The 16,394-nt window shown below is 48.6% G+C and overlaps 1 protein-coding gene across 1 annotated transcript; it reads right to left on the reverse strand.

Annotated features, from left to right (window-relative positions):
- Positions 1 to 846: 846 nt before the first annotated feature.
- ITPRIPL2 (ITPRIP like 2) lies at positions 847 to 10,516 on the reverse strand. The gene is made up of 2 exons (XM_068699646.1): positions 10,457 to 10,516; positions 847 to 6,278 (listed from the first exon to the last, which is right to left on the reverse strand). The coding sequence occupies exons 1-2, from the start codon at positions 10,514 to 10,516 to the stop codon at positions 4,509 to 4,511; spliced, it is 1,830 nt and encodes a 609-aa protein (XP_068555747.1). The 3' UTR covers positions 847 to 4,508.
- Between the last annotated feature and the right edge of the window lie 5,878 nt (positions 10,517 to 16,394).

Here is a 16,394-nt window from a genome sequence, read left to right on the forward strand (position 1 = left end):
ATACACTTCCTCTGTTCTGACTTGGGTGACTGAGTGTTGACACTAAAAAAATGATATTCCTTAAATGTTTGCAAGTGAGAAGTCCATTAACCAGATGGACTTTCTCAGAGTCCTATAAAATGCGTGGTGCCCCTCTTAGAGAAGCTACTGTCAGCAATGTAAGAGGCAGGCACACAAAGATCTGGAGATAGTTATTTGCAACATAGCTTTGATTTAATCATCAAAAATGTAGAAATCTTGCTGTTATTCAATTCTTTAATAGGGAAAATCAGCACAAGCCACAAGTATGTAATTTTGGCATCTTACCAAATAGTAGTAAAGGACAGGTAACTTGCTGGTCCATCCATTCAACTCCTGCTGGCTTCAGCAGGAGTTTTTCCATATTTAATAAAGCACAACCTACGTGATTTGGAACGGAGGCGTGTTTGTACATGCCATACAGAAAAGCTCACAGAGATACCGTGAAATGAAGTCCTAGCTCGTCATTAAGAATGAGGAAAAGCAGATTTTGTGCAGCGACCCGAAACAGAAGGTGGGGAAACAAGAACCGATACCTTCGTAACCTCAGAGCACTGCAGCACAAACCTCAGCGTGCTCCATTTCAGAATTCAGCAACACAACCACCTGTGCCAGCCATGCTCCAGTCTCTCTCCTGGCTTTCCTCCCGTATCTCTCTGCACAACTCCCAAGGCGTGGACTTCCTGGTTTCCCATGGTTTTGCCACTTTAGTCGTCTCCTCCTAAAGAGCATATAAACCTGCAGTCACAGTTTCATTGCTGCAGGTAGCTTTTACTAAGACAAAAAAAATAAACAAACCAACAAGGAATTTCAATCTTGAGGCACAGGTGCTTTAAAACAGCTGTTTATTACTACAGTGAAATATTAAAACAAGAACACCAACTTTATGGAAACAATAAAAGTGCAAATGTATTTTGATATTAAATAGGAAATGAATTTATAAATGTTTCATTAAAAAGGGGCTGACATTTTGAGCCTATAAACACTTTTTGAAAACAAAACAAAACAAAACAAAAAAACAGCAATAGCAGCTGAACACTTTAGTTTAATCTTTGGTCTAATTATTAACCAGCAAAAATAGTTGTACCAAAAACATCCATTGCAGACAAGACATTTGAAATTTACATTACTCTTTAGAAATTCAAATTCAAAAGAGGAGGAATGTTTTTGAGACACTTAGTCAGATAAGAAATAATGATGTCTTTGAGAAATACATATTATTTTTCAATACAAGAAGTCACGTGTATGCATTTTGGCATTGCCATTGCATTTTGGCAAATAAATTTACTCTTTCACAGGCGTGACTCCCCATCCCAACCAATGTTCAATAAAACCAACTTCATTTGCACAAAGTCTCTGTAACATTAGCTTGCAGATAAAGAGAACCAAGAACCCACATTAGTGCTAAATAACATGCTCTTTCTTCTGCATTTGTGTTTCAGTTTCCACATACAGAGGCCACCATGCTGAACCTGTAGTACACCGAAACAGCTACGACCTTAACACATGGCACATATCCAGAACCCTGGCGTATTTAGTACAGTATTGCCAGGTCAAGTTCTCTGCACACCCCTTGCAGATAAGGCTCCGTAATGGCACCAGGACAGCACAGTCATGTTTCTTGTGGAATAAGATGAACAGCATTAACAGAACCCAATTTCCCTTCCGCTCCTTTTGTCAATCAGACTCATGAGCATACGCTTTGCAGTGGATGAAGAAAATACGCTTAATGTCTCAGTTGCACAACAGAACTGCAAGTTAGTCTAGAGGTCTTCCTCAGCCCTCACCCAACAGCATGCACATGGTCACCTCAAGAAAGCTTGCCCAGATGGATTCAACTGGTTTGGAAATACTGTCAAAATAACACCCAGTTAAATCCCCTTTCCCTCCACCCCAAGTCTGCCGAACTCTCAATAGATCTCCAACCTTAACGCCACGTCCTTTGGCTTATTTGTAGTGCGTCTTCACTGAGAGTTTACCATCAGTCTCACTCACCCCTCAGCCCAACTTTCATTTTCTATTTATTTTCTCCATCTCTCCTTGCCATGAATTGCCTGATGCAACCATCTCTTCCTTTTATTACACTTTAATGACAAAGTTCTTACCAGGTCTACTACAGACTTCCACCAGTACAGATTCCACTCCAAACACGTATCCCGTTTCACAGAAAAGATCACTTTTCAGAGAGAGGGATGCAGAGCAATATGAACAAACCAATAGCTGACCGAAACGGTTATGATGCCAGAATTAACAGCTGGAGTGTTTTTGTCATGAGCTCAGGCAGCCACAGTACCCTGGACTGGCCATCTAGTCCTTCAGGCAGACCTGCATCTCATTTCAGTCACCAAATAACACAAATCTGCAGAAACAGTACGCATCTTGGTCTGCTAGAAAAAAAAGAAAAAAAAAAACAAAACACAACAACAACAAAAAAAAAACACCACTGACCAAGGTAGCTCACTTAGCCTTAAATACCATGTGCAAAGAACATTTGATCAATACTACCTTTAAATACACTATTTGTATTTGTAGAAAGAAGCCCAGCGCTTCATATATAAAAATAACCCAACTTGCGGGTGTGACCTACACTATAATTACCTGAAAATAAGACAGCAAGAGCAGTTAAAAAAATACACAGACAGAAGTAGGCAAACATCTGCCTGGGGAGTGTTTCCATTTAGAAAAATAGATTTTTATAAAGCTTCATAGATTTAAAAAAATGTTTGTTTTGTGCTTTGTTGCATAGAACTGTGAATAAAGCACACCAGTATCTCTATGTACATCAGGGAGAGGAGGAGTGTATTAGTAATTTCAAGTTATCCTGAAGCTTCCCAGGAGTTACATTTAGTAATTTATAATTCCTTTCAGATTGCTCACCTAGGACACAGTAGAGTGGGTAATCAGGCAAACGTTAACATTCTGAGCATCAGCAACTCAGTAACATGTTTTGGCTTTCAATACATCAAACACTTGAGCAGATGACCCAATGTCTTAACTTAAAGCAAAGATTTGCTATTCTGCATTTGCTGACACCCTAGGATACATCAGGCTCCTGTACCGGGAACACAGGACACTCGCAGAGCTGCGTTACACCTCACCAGGTTATTCCAGAGACCGGGACGTAACCAGGCAGAGGCCCGCAAGCCCAAGCACTCCATCAAGCTGGACTTCATCACCAAGGCCAACAGGAGTAGTTTAACAAACAGTTAAATGGTACCTGTTCAGCCCGCTAAGATGCTTTGTGAGGTATTCTCAAACAGTCTTTCCACTAGAAGTGGAAATTATCTCACTGATGCTTACATTTAAAAGACACCATAATCCATAGCCTACGACTGCCCCACTGTACCATGAAATAGTGCTACAGAATTTTCAAGTACCCTGAAATATTTTACTTCCTCCTCCCCACAAGATAATGATTTGCTATAGCACAGCACTAGAAAATCCCATCAGGTTATTTGGTCAAAACGCTGCCACAGTCAGAGAACCGACTAGGCATTAATCCAAAAATCCCACCACACTCTTACTGGAGAGCACAAGGGCACAGCAGTCAGCTTACAGCACTGAGATTTGGACTGGTTGAAGCTTTGTTCCAAAACAAATATAAAATGTCTTTGTTTTGTTGTTGGTCCTTGTGTTAAAGAAAATTCTGAGAAAAAGTTACTCAAAAACAAACAAACAAACAAACAAACGGTTCAAAACCAAGAACCCATGAACGGACTCCCACGTATTTCTGTCAAAAGAAGGTTTTCTCGGGGATGATTCAAACAGCATCCCTTTATGAAAATACTAATGCCTCCTCCATAGCAAGTATTTAGAGCAGCCAATTCTGGTAGAACGAAGGCCTTTGTGAAAATAAAGTGCTTTTTGTTTCTTTTTATCCATATTTCAATCCTTCAGTAAAACCTTCATTTAACACAGAAAGGCACAACTAGATTCTTCATACATCAGAGAGGTTTAACTTCTTCCCTCGATGCCACATTAGCATGCATATTATATTTCCATTCAGCACGATGTATTAGATTACACAGGAAATTTAAATCATGTCATTGAACATTTCAAACTGAGATCAGCACCCATGCTCTAATGCTCATCTCATTTTAAGAGCATCTTGGTACATTAGGAGGTTTTGTTTGCACTCATGGGATTTTTAAATCCCAAATGGATTTTGTATGATAAAAATCAAATCTCAGAAAAAGGTCAATTTTGCCACTAAAACAACAAGTTAAGACAGATTTCTAGAATCGTTGCTTGGAGCTGACTGAACTTTAACACTTCCTCACTAAGGCATTTCCCCAGAAATTTCACAATTCTCCACGAACCAACAAGGATGAGATTAAAACACTGAAGCAATCACAATTTCCTTAAACCTTTGGTTTCCTGGTTTTCTCAGGTCAGGGACAAAACCGCAGAACATTTCAGTGGGTGCCACCTTCCTCAGGGAGACGCGGGCTCTGGGCAGACGGGCAGGCTGGGCACGTGGGCGATGCCAGTCAGTCTCCGTGCAGCTCCTGCCGGGCCTCGGTGACGTGCCGGCACGGGGCGGGCATCGGCCGCAGGTACCGGGGTCTGCTGTACACCCTGATGAGGTGCGGGGCCTGGCTCCAGGTGTAGAGCAGCTGGAAGGCGGCCATGTCCAGCGTGGGCCCATCGAAGGCAGCCAGCAAGTTCACAGGGGCGGCTTCCTTGAGGAACCTGGGCAGCGCCACGGCCTCGGGGAGGCTGGTGTTGCCCAGGAATAAATGCATCAGCACCTGCTTGCGCAGGCAGTCCCTGAGGTACATCACCAGGTCCTCCAGCCGCTCCACCAGGAACCGCTCGTCCCAAGCCTCCAGGGGCCCCTGCAGCAGCAGGGAGAAGAGGGCCGTCTTCAGCACGTAGGAGGAGAGCACTCGGCCCCACTGCGAGCAGAACGGCTCCTCCAGGCTCTGCCTGCGGAGATCCCGCAGGCCCTTGAGGATCTGCAGGCACTTGAGGTGGCAGGAGGAGGCCGGGGCTTGCTCCTTCAGCCAGCTCAGCAGCCGCTGCTCCTGCCGCGAGGCGTTCAGGCCCCACAGGGCCTCCTGCACCGGGGCTGCCTGCGGACCCTCGGGCGGCAGGGCTGTGAGGTAGAGCGCGTCACCCAGGGGGATGGCGGGGATGAGGCGCACGGCCATGGAGATGTGGCAGCACACGTAGTCGGAGCAGGGCAAGATGTGAAGCGTCGGTGGGCGCCCCGGGCAGACCGAGAGGCTGATGCGGCAGCGCTCCTGCAGCCGGTACCGCACGGCGCCCAGGCAGCGCTGCAGGTGGCCCTGGAACCAGCGCAGCACCAGGGCGGACGAGAGGAGGCAGCGGCCCTGCGGCTCCACGCAGAAGGCCTCGGTGAAGGGCCGGTAGCGGCGCGGCCAACCAGACCCAGCAGGGGCCCACAGCCCACACACGAAGGCGGCTCCTGGTCCCAATCCTGGCCCCAATCCCGGCCCCAATCCCGGCCCCAGGTCCCGCCGAGGCTCGGGCTCCAGGCGCGGTGGCAGGCGCAGCGGCACCAGGACGTCGAAGCAGTCTGGGCTTCGCACCTTGTGCTGCTCGTAGGCGCTGCCGATGCGCACGAAGTCCCCTCGCAGGCTGAGGGCCAGCGGGCCGGGCTGCAGCCCCTGCGCCTTGGCAGCGCGCACCAGCTCGGCCACCACCCGGCCGACGTGCGCTTTGCTGTGCCCCAGGACGTGGGGCGAGAGCCGCAGCTGCCGGGCGTGGAAGCCCTCCAGGGCTCCCCGCCGAGCCGCGGCCGCCCCCCAGCCCGACCCCGCGCCGTGCCGCTGAGCGCCCCCCGCCGAGCCGCAGCAGCGGGCCAGCAGGCTGCCCAGCAGCACCGCCAGCAGCAGCAGCAGCGCCGAGCCCTTCAGCAGCGGCACGGAGCCCGCCTCCGCCGCGCCTTCCTCCTCCTCCTCCTCCTCGCCCGCCGCCGCTCGGCCCCGCGGGGCCTGGCAGAGGCAGAGCAGCGCGGTGCACAGGCAGGTGGCCAGCGGCCACAGCACCCGCGCGTCCAGGCTGTCGGACACGGCCGGGGCGCGGCGGGGGCTCGGGCCATGCCGGCCGCCGCCCGGCCCCGCGGGCGGGGAGCGCCCGGCCCCGCCGCCGCCGTCGTCGTCCCCTTCGGCCGCCCCCAGCGCCGCCGCCGCCCCGCTCCCCACCGCCGCACGCCCCCCTGCCTGCCGCCGCCGCCGCTCGCTGCGAGGCTTCCTCTTCCGAGGGAAGCGGCGCCGCGTCAGCCGCCGAGTGAGCTCAGAGGAAATGCCACGGGCCCGGCCGCCGAGAGAGGGCCGGGGGCGTTGTCAGCCCGGGGGCCGGCCGGCACCGAGCCGCCCGCGGGGCGGGGAGCGGCGCCGCCCGCTCCTGCCCGGGCCTCCGGCGGGCCCCGCTCCTCAGGGCCTGGCCCGGCTCCTCAGGGACCGGCCCCGTTCCTCAGGGCTTGTCCCGGTTCCTCACCGCCCACCCCGGTTCCTCACAGCCCCGCACCGCAGCCAGAGGATGTCCTCACCCCGACATGCCCCCGGAGCAGCCCTCTGCCCCTGAGGGTTCGGGCAGGCAGCCTCAGACCCATCTTAACGTGTCCCCATCACGGCCAAAAAACGTTTTGGGGCACGCATTGGGTGTAAAACTGTGTGATTCTGCAGCTCTCCCTCAAGGGGGTAGGGAGCAATGGGGCCAGGGCAGTCGAACAGCATCACGAGCTCAGCATTGTCCATTATTTCCACAAATAAAAGCAATAAAGGTCAGCCCCATGGCAGGGGAGTCAGTGTTGGTCACAGCTCTGTGGGCATCAGTGCCTACAGAACAGCAAAGTTGTTGCCATCAATACATCAGGGTGCCGATGGGCTGCTGTACCAATAGCTGCTTGCAGCCTCTTCATTCAAATCATGAAAAAAGCCTCTTTTGTTTTGTTTTGATCGTTTCCCCTCCCCTCCCTTTCGCCCAAATCACTCATCAGCTGACAAACTAAAAGGGAAGAAGAAATAACCCCAGGAGAAGTTATTCATGTGTTGCACAGGGCCCGTTTCCTTGCCTGCTGTATGACAGCTGCCATGATGTCAGCCCTGCTGCCAATAACGGTGGCTGTCTGCACAAACCAGATGGGAGAATTTGAGATTCATCAGAAATACGCACCCAGGGCTACAGCGGGAGTCATCCCGAGCCCATGAGCGGCAGAGCCAGACAGGTTGGAAGACAGGCACAGAAACGTCTCCGCACTCTCAAAGCCCCCGGCACTGCTGACAGTGTCATCGCCTTTCCCTCGCAAGCTGTGGTCTGCGGGGAGCGAGTGACAATGTGACCTGGAGATTGCACCGAATCGTGCTGACCAAGGGAGATGTTGCACATAGTTAACCCTGCCTTTTGTTGCCGAGAGCTGGAGAGTCATGAGCCGAGCTTGTTGAGCTCAAGGTTCCGTCGAGAACAGCAACTCTTGGGCCCTGTTCTAGGACTGAGCAAGTGGGGCCAGGTGTGGGAGCACTCACATAAAGCTTTTGTGGCACGGTTTGCTTTTAGGACAGTGCAGGCCAGGGATTGGGAACTAGTTTGCAGAAGATGTAAGGAAGCACACTTGCTTCAGACTGCATGGCTGGGCTGTCACAAGGTCTTTACATCAGCAACCACAGCCAAAAATGACAGTCTGACAAAGTTTCTTTGTTTGAGCCCTCCCTTGGAAAGCCTTTGAGTTCTATTGCATGAGGAGAGGGTGTGAAGCAGATTCAGGTATGTGAGCATCCTGCTCCACAGGAGAAATGTACAAACCTGACTGCTGCAACCGCTCACACGGGTACTTCTCTCGGAAAGCAGAACATCCTGGAAGCAGGGTTACTGCAATAAATATGAATAATAGAGCTTGTAAAACCCCCAACGATAGAAACTACCAGTGTTGCTAGTTTGTTGCCTCTCAGAGGAGCAGAATAAATCACTTCTTTGTCTGTGGTTCCCTTCAGTTTCTCAAATACCCAAGCCATGGGAAACTGAAGAGCTGAGGAATTACTGCTCTTCATTGGACAAGCCGTGCAGGTCAGCCAGGGCTGCAGAGAGCAGCTGTGGGCCAAAATCTGGGAGGAATAGTGTATGCCCTAGAGGAGACAAGGGGGGGAAATAATGGCAGCATCGTTAGTTAACCTATGAGATGTACACAGCTCTATGTTACCAGAGTATGGTTCTGACCTTCAATACTCAGCGTAGAAGCCATAAGCAAGATAAAGTGTCAGGCATGAAACAAAATATACATATGGCAGCCTACTACATTTAAAAACATAAGGGCGTCAGTCCACGTGCTCGTAATTTGCATTTTTTTGTTTTAGTTATGGTTATGAAAAGGCAAATCAGATTCCTCCACGTTTCTGTCCGCAGCCCACATCAGTGCTCCAGACTCACCGAGAGGAGGTTTGAGCAGTCCCATGAGGCCTCCGGGACTCATCTGTCACTGAGACCTCCTCACCCAACCCTCTCCCTCAGGGCGCTGCCAGGTCCTGATGATCTCTTCAGACCTGCTTTTCCTCATATCTCACATGATGTCTCCCTCATGGGCTGTACCAAGCCCACTGCAGCCAAGCTGTATTTCTGGGTCTCTGTGTCCTGACTAGCTTTTGCTTCAGAAGTCCTGTGGTGACGATGCTTAAAGCCAAGAAATGAGCATATTGAGTTCCTGCTCTTGAAAGACTTTGGAGTTTGTGATCGCCTGGATATCTGCAGGCAGCATCTCACATTTGCAGCCAAGGAAACTCCTGCCATGCAGTAACACACAAATCCAGTCACCCAGCTGGTCTGACAGTTCAGGACATGACTCCTTTACATAACATTTTCCTGTCACTGTTTCCAAACCATGAGGCCAGATCTTGTACTGCTGTTGTTTTCTCTAGAATTCCTCCCCTGCTTTCTGCACAGATAATTCAAGATCATTTTTAAACATGTATTTTGCTGGCAGTTTTAGCTCTGTCTCAGATGTCAGTGCAGACAGGGCCATCATCCCTGGCTCCTCTTTGTTTAGTAAATGTTTACTGAGTTTTGAAGCTGCTCGCTGAACTTTAAGAAGCATCTCTGTAAACATGGGTTGTGGTTTCATTTCAGGTGATCGAGTTAGAACTGCATTTCTGCAACACAGCTGCATCTGCACAAGGCTGGGGGAGGCCCCACTAAGGCACAGCAACAGCATGCGAATGCAAGATACTGAACCCAGTGAACTGAAAACACTGTAACAATCTGAGAAAGGAGTTAAAAGAAGGAATGAGTCAGGGAAGTGCAAGAGAAAGGCTGCATAAAGGTTTGTTTTTGTAATTTGTCTTTATATGAAACAAAACATTACTTCAAGTACATAACTGTACTTTGCAGAAAAGAAGCTCACGCTCAGTAGCCAATATGCTACACGCTGAGATGTCAAACTGGGTAACCAAGGCCAAGCAGCCTGAATTCATTCTCAGGCAGCCAAACCAGAGTGAGACTCGAGATTACATCTGAGAACTGCAGGGAGCTACTGCTCCAACACTGACCCTTGGAGTTATAATCAGGATTTTTTTTTTTTTAAATAAAGCAGATGAAAAGGTAGGGAACCATAGGCGATGCTATGACATCTCAACCAGCAGAGTAATTCCACGCTCCGTGAGGACGTTGCTGACAGCTGAAGTCACAGCCTTGCTCCTCAGAAATGTCCTTCCAGTGGTCGGATTTTTGAAAACAAACAGGAAGTGAAAAGCACTTTTCTCCTCACACACTCATTTTCCTGTATTCCTTTGTAAGGCAGGATAAGAGGACCAAAGCATTTATCATGCTACTCACTGCCTGTCAGCCATCACTGCAAGCACTCTGTTCTGCACCAACAAGCAGCAGAAGTGGTTAAAAAGCACAGCTGTGCTGGTACAAAGCTTAACCTTTAAGAAGCCCTATTACAAAACACCATTGAACTGTACAAACCCATTGGCCCATAGCTTCCACTTTCACTAGTCCGTGCTTCTTTACACCCTCAAACCTGAAGTGTTTCACATGCCTTCAGGTCTTTGCCACAGGCACACTGATTTTTGACCCAGCCTGCACTCTGTCTTCATGCAAGGCTAACTTGAGGAGCTGCCCCTCTCCACTCAGCAGCCAGCCAGCCACACCTGCAGGAGCCTGCGTGGCTGTGCCAGGCACCCGCTGCCCACCGGCTGCCCTCGAGCTTCACAGCACGGCCGTTAGCACTGCAGGAACAGTATACGGGGGAAAGGCTGCAGCCTCCCCCCAGTTCTACATGAATTTATCTCTGCAGATTCTGCTGGCTGGAGGAAATCCAGATGTCACCTGCCCCCGTGGGACACGAGCCTGGGGCCATATGGCAGCAAGCGTGCATCAGCTGCTCCAGAGGAGTACAAGCACGGGCTCTGTGCATGTTTGTGCAGGTGCCAGCAGTGCTGGGGCAGCCTTGCCTGAGCCACAAAACAGCCACTTGTACTCCAGTATCCACAACTTCAAAATTGGGACTAGGGTTGGCAACACTGGTTTTCACTGCCATCATTAAAGTTACCAGCCAGTACCTCCTCAGCCAGCAGCAAGAAAAGAGCTGGAGAGCCAGGGGCTGATGAGGGATGGCCAAGTCTATTGTGCAGGACCCTGGCTGCTTCCGTGTGCCCCGAGCACAGGTAAAAAGCTTTAGGCAAAAAGCTGAATACAGCAGAGGTAGGAGACTTCACAGGGGTGAGCAACTGCCCAATTTTGCTGTCAAGAGCTTACTTGGAAATTGCCAGTTTAAGAGTCACTCCATCTACCTGCTCCCACAAGCTAATAGCATCTGATGGCTGCTGTACCAGAAATAAAGGGGTTGTAAACACAAAACTACTTTCAGTTATCAAATAGCAGCAAGCACTGCTGCTCATTACACATCATTGCCATCCTACTGAAATTACGCTGCAGGGGCTGTATTTGCTTTGCAATGGAAACAGCTCATCCACGTTATCACCGTTGATCTGTAGTTCATGTTTTACAGCCCATCACAGAGGAAAAGAAACAAACCATTTTATCTTGTCTGGAGTGCTTTGCTCCTCTTGTCACTTGGACTATCAAGGTTACATTGAACTTGAGGACAAGCAGCAGGGATGTGACTCGTCCCTCCGTGTCTGGGAGCTGGACCACAGGCAATGCATTTACTTCTGGAGCGGCTCTCTGATGTGTTTTCAGCCTCTCCTGGAGAAACAGCAGCTCATTTGTTTGGGTTAAATTATCTATAAACTCCACTGCTGGCAAGTTACAATGCTAATGCTCCTTGTTTTTCACTTAAGCAGTGATCTTATTGTTCCTGTATAAAACAACAACAAAGAAGTTGATGAGGTTTTTAATAGCAATTGCATACTCCAGAAAAATAACGTCATACACCAATAACCATAGCCTCAAAATCTCAGAGAATCCACAACATTGATTTTTACTACCATTGTTTAAATCACCCATTGTTTAAATAAATGTTATCTAAACACTTGCTTCAGAATGCCCCCTATGCAGGATATCCTGTTTGCTAAATAAGGAAAAATGTTATACTTAATCATGTACAACACCGAGCTAAAAATAGACGGCCCAGTATATACCATCTGCATGACATCCCTGCGGGAGATTCATGGAGGCAAAAAGGAGTGTTGGGTATATAGCATCCATTAAGTGTTCCACCGAGAGCAGTATTTCATACATCTGTGTAACTGATATGTCAGTGCTACAGCATGCCAGACACTGTCTGAGACGTGGGAAAAGCAGCCTGCACCAGAGAGCTCGCCGTCTGGGCAGGCAGAAGAAAACAGCAGAGAGGCAGAAGGCACACGCAGGTGATGACATTTGGTGCTTTCATGATGTACCTGAGGTGCAAGCCTTAGAACCCTGCTGGGTGTCCCACATCAGTGCCTGCACTGGGGAGCCCAAGCTGCATGTAGCCTGTGGCAGGTGCAGGAGGCAATATGTGGGCACCCCTTCCTGCAGCAGGGAGCTACAGCTGTGAGTGGGTTATACCTGCTGCTTCATACCGCACGCTATTAAACAGTCTAAAGCAGAAAAGTACAATAAATCACACACAGACAAAAAAAAAAGCGTCTGGAAGAGCAGTCAGACTCAGCAACCCAGGCCTCCAGAGCATGCCCATGGACATCCAGGAGTTTGTCCTCTCATGTCCTCTCTTAAAATATTTCCTATTTTGTAAGTGGGATGTTCCTGCCTCCTCTGCCAGTCTGCTCCCTCACCAGCTATCAGCAGGGTATAACACTGAATCAGGAGGTCTGTGAGCAGACCTGGCTCCTATGAACCACGTATAGCCCAATACAGGATTTCCTTGCTGCAGAAGGACAGCTTCCTGAGTAATTCATACAACACTCTCTTGTCCAAGGCAGTCCTTAGAGCTAGAAATACCCTGGCTCTGTGCTGGTGAGCAGCACAAGCATCAGCGGGCTCACCTCCAGGTTGGCACATGCTATTTGAAAGCCTTCAAGGGCTCTTTTTTTGGATTATGCAAGCAGAGCATTTATGCTTTCCCCTTATGCTGCTGTTCAAGAAGCCATGCCTATATGTTTCCAGCAAGGTAATGAAACAGGAACAAAAACAGACAAAGAAAAAACCCCATATCTATATTAATGTACACTTACACACCAAATTCTGCCCACCAAGCCATGAGCATGGGATGGGAGCATGCAGTGACATCCTCCAGGAAGCTGAGGCTGGTGCTGCTGTGGAAACAGCCTCAGTATGTGTGTGTTCAGATGTAAATTTAATCACCAACAGCGATGGTTTAGCTTAATTAACGGTAAGCCACTTAAACTTGTGTTTGCTTCTGCCTGAGACGCACCATAACTTGCTGAACTAATGAAAAGTGATCGCATAGCTGATTTCTAATTTGCTGATTAAAGCAGAGTAATTTAAATGAGGATTATAAAGTTTTGTTGCACCAGTTTGGGGTTATTTTGCCATTTGATCGATTTAAAAATCAATTTAGCAAGATTGGAACATTTTAAACTGGTCTAGATTGTTAATGTTTGTTAGCAAAGAGAGAGCCTAGGAATGAGAATTGAACACCGGTTTCAACCTCCTATTTATTGCTCAAATTACTAGAGCACGTTTTCCCCTTTGCTTTTCAAGAAAACTATGCTTGTCCTGCACTCTCACTCTGACTAACTCCACAAGCAATTTGGCTGAAATTAGGGAAAAGAGCAGAAGTCCAAACCATTACTGTTCACATTTTTGTACAAGAAAGCTCCTGTGGAGGTCTCCAGGCCGCACAGGAGGTCGGCCCTGCCTGGCCCACTACACTTGGGAGACTTCCACAAGTTCATAACTTCATTGGGTGCTTAGAGCATCACTTATTCTTTCCCACATTTAAAACATAACTTTTCACAGAGTATGTTGAAGCTTCCCTTGCTTTCACCACCACCTGCATAGATCCCATCCACAAGCATTTTTCCATTTATCCTGGCAGAAAGCCTCATGTTGCACAGCAAAAACAGCTCCTCAGTGGTACTGATTACCTTGACCACCAAACAAACAGAAAACCAAAATCATTTCTGCTCTGAAAAATAACAAAAAATAACAGTGCGAGGGAGTTCGAAACAAGACCTCAGGCTTGTACCAAGGCTCCCTGCTGTTTTCAGCGGCGCTGAGGATGTGTCCGTGTCACTGATGGCTTTTGAAGAGCAGGAGCCACTGCCTCCCGTTGGCGATGCTCATTACAGGGCAGCAGCCTCAGCCTCAGCTATCAGCCTTCCTGGTGTCTTTAGGGCTTTGTGTCTGACAAATAACCTGTGGTGGTGCTGTGACCATGAAGCTATGCAATCCAGCATGGAGAATCAGAGGCACATCGGGTTGCGCGCTGTTACCAGCTTGCATCCTCCTATAACGGGACAATCCTGGCTCAGCCAACACTGATGAGCCTGGACCAGATCACTCACCCAGGGAAAAGAAGGACAAACAGCACTGCAGGAAACCTGAGTGAAGAAGGATCTGCACAGGGAAACCTGCTTCAATTAGGGTAGAAAAGGCAGACCCTCTGCCCCCCAGCTCTCATTCTGTGGGGCTGGAGGATGGAGGTAGCTCGAGAAGCCTGGTCCTAGACCTCCTATCCTGTTGAGGACTGAGAGCACAATGCTAACAGATTTAAAGGAAAGCAGCAAAAGAAGGAAAAGCAACCCCAAAATGATAGAGCAGCCTGAGCCAACACTGTTTCTCACTCCTTCATTCTGAAGGGGCTGACAGCATAGGTGATGCACGTCCTTATGATGCCATTCCTCCACCTTTGCCATCCCTTCCCATCCTCCAAATGGGATCTCTGCAATGGGGCCCCAAAGCTTTACCAAGTGCTCAGTGTTTGGTGTGGCACTGTGGCCACACAACCACACAAAGGCCCCAAAACACAACCCTGGGGCTTATACTTGTTCCCAGGGAGGATTCACCAAAACCCCATCAGCAAAGCCAAGCCTGGTCTCTTCCAGCATCCCTCTGCACTGATTTCTCAGGCAGCATCCCTTTAAGTAAGATTAAATGCTCCCCAGATCGATGCAAAGCAACACAATTAGCTCATTAGTGATACAGAAAGTGCAGCATATCCCCATCTTTGTTTAAGGCCAGTTAGATGAGCTCATTAAATGACAGCTATTTTTACATCTGGTGTCATAGGTTTCCTTATTAGTACAGTGCCGACCACTTGAACAGAGGTAGGATCATCTTTCACATCCTACCTAATTGAATTTAAATCATTTTTTTTTTCCATTTGCCATACAGAAAGCATCACTTTGCTCCCTGGAACTGCAAAATGCAAGCCATCCTGCTCATCTCACACAGGTGCAAACGCAAAGCCAGGCCACCAAAGCAACAGGCTCAGCACAGGCTCATTTAGATGGGATCGAGACCGAGCCCGAGCAGTCTCTACAACAAGCTGGCCCACAGCCATGGTCTGTTTCCTGCTTTCCCTCTAGGAATACGCTCTGTCCCCCTGTTCCTTTGCTGATCTCTCAAGTGATAGCTGCAAGTGGAGGATGAGAACTCACAGCACTTCAAGAAAACAGCAGGAGGTTCTGCAGGTTGGGCAGCAGGGCACCTTCCAGAAGAGTAAGGAGGATGCTGAGATATCTTCCTCGGTACCATCAGTATCCATCCCCACTGACACGAGGTCCCCACAGATGGCTTCTCACTCTGCCCATGAAAACGTCACTTCCCCTAGCAGCTGGGGCACCAGCACCCCTGGGACCTTCATAACTAGGTCCCCTCTGAATTGGAAAAGGATGTATTCATAACTAAAGGGGGACATAAACGTCTGGAGAAAGCATAGGGCAATAAAGACCATGCTGAAAAGTGTTCAAGTGAAGCAGTCAGGCACCTTCATAGCACCACATGCTAGGGACGGCAGATGCAGTGCTGCAGAGCAGACCTCACCGGCCACCCTTGCAATGGCTTGGTGGTCATCATGGCAGCAGAAACTAGGGATGTCTGTGGTGGCCTGAGAACAAAAAGCCTGAATCGAAAAATAAAGAGGAATGGTCACCCAGCCAGAACTAGTACTTTTGCCCAGATTGTAGCTCTTAAAATGACATGACGCTGTCCCCATACACATTATTCACCTCCCGCAGCTCCGCTCTAGCTGCTGTCACAGCGTGCCAGGTGACAAAGGCTTGGGGACAGACACCACAGGCTGGACAAATCCCAAGCTCCCTTTGAGAGCATTTTGATACCAAAAGAGACACACTTGAAATTTCCGTACCTTTTCCTCCGCTGTGCTTACAGCTGTTCTGGGAGCTGATCGGATGTGAGCTTTAACAATTCATCTCTGTGGGGAGGCTTGGGTTGTTCAAGAAACGCAAAATACCAATGGTCGCCTCTGAACTCATTGAGAGATTTCAGTTCCAACAGTTTCAGCACCAGCTTTTGGCTCTGAAATAACAGATCCTGCTTCTAGGTCAGGTTTATTGGTTATAAGCCTAGGAAATACATTTTAAATATCACTCCTAAACACATTAAAGCACAATGAATTATTCCTGCTGAATGACTGCCTCATTGAATTAATTTCCCTTGCTTTAGTGAATCATTCATGAACTTTTGGAAATTCATCTTACTTGAAATGTTCACCAAATACCTTGAATGAGCAATTCCGAAACAATGGGTTTTTTTGGACACCATTTGCCTCCACTGTCCTCTCACTGTCATTTGTGGTTCGGTTTCTGCTGTGCGTGCAGCCACACGTGCTACAGCACTGACTTAGCTGCCTGATTAGATGACTAAATAAATAACAATATAAAATTAATCAAATGAATGTGTTTGTACGAAGATCAAGCATCCCCCATCCAACCAACCAACCAGATCATTCATCAAAGAATACAGAGGAAAAAAACCAGAAACAAATATAACCTGCTTTTAGTTCTATCTATTTTGTATTTGGT

This window comes from Anas acuta, chromosome 15, assembly GCF_963932015.1.
Source record: "Anas acuta chromosome 15, bAnaAcu1.1, whole genome shotgun sequence".
NCBI classification, from domain to species: Eukaryota; Metazoa; Chordata; class Aves; order Anseriformes; family Anatidae; genus Anas; species Anas acuta.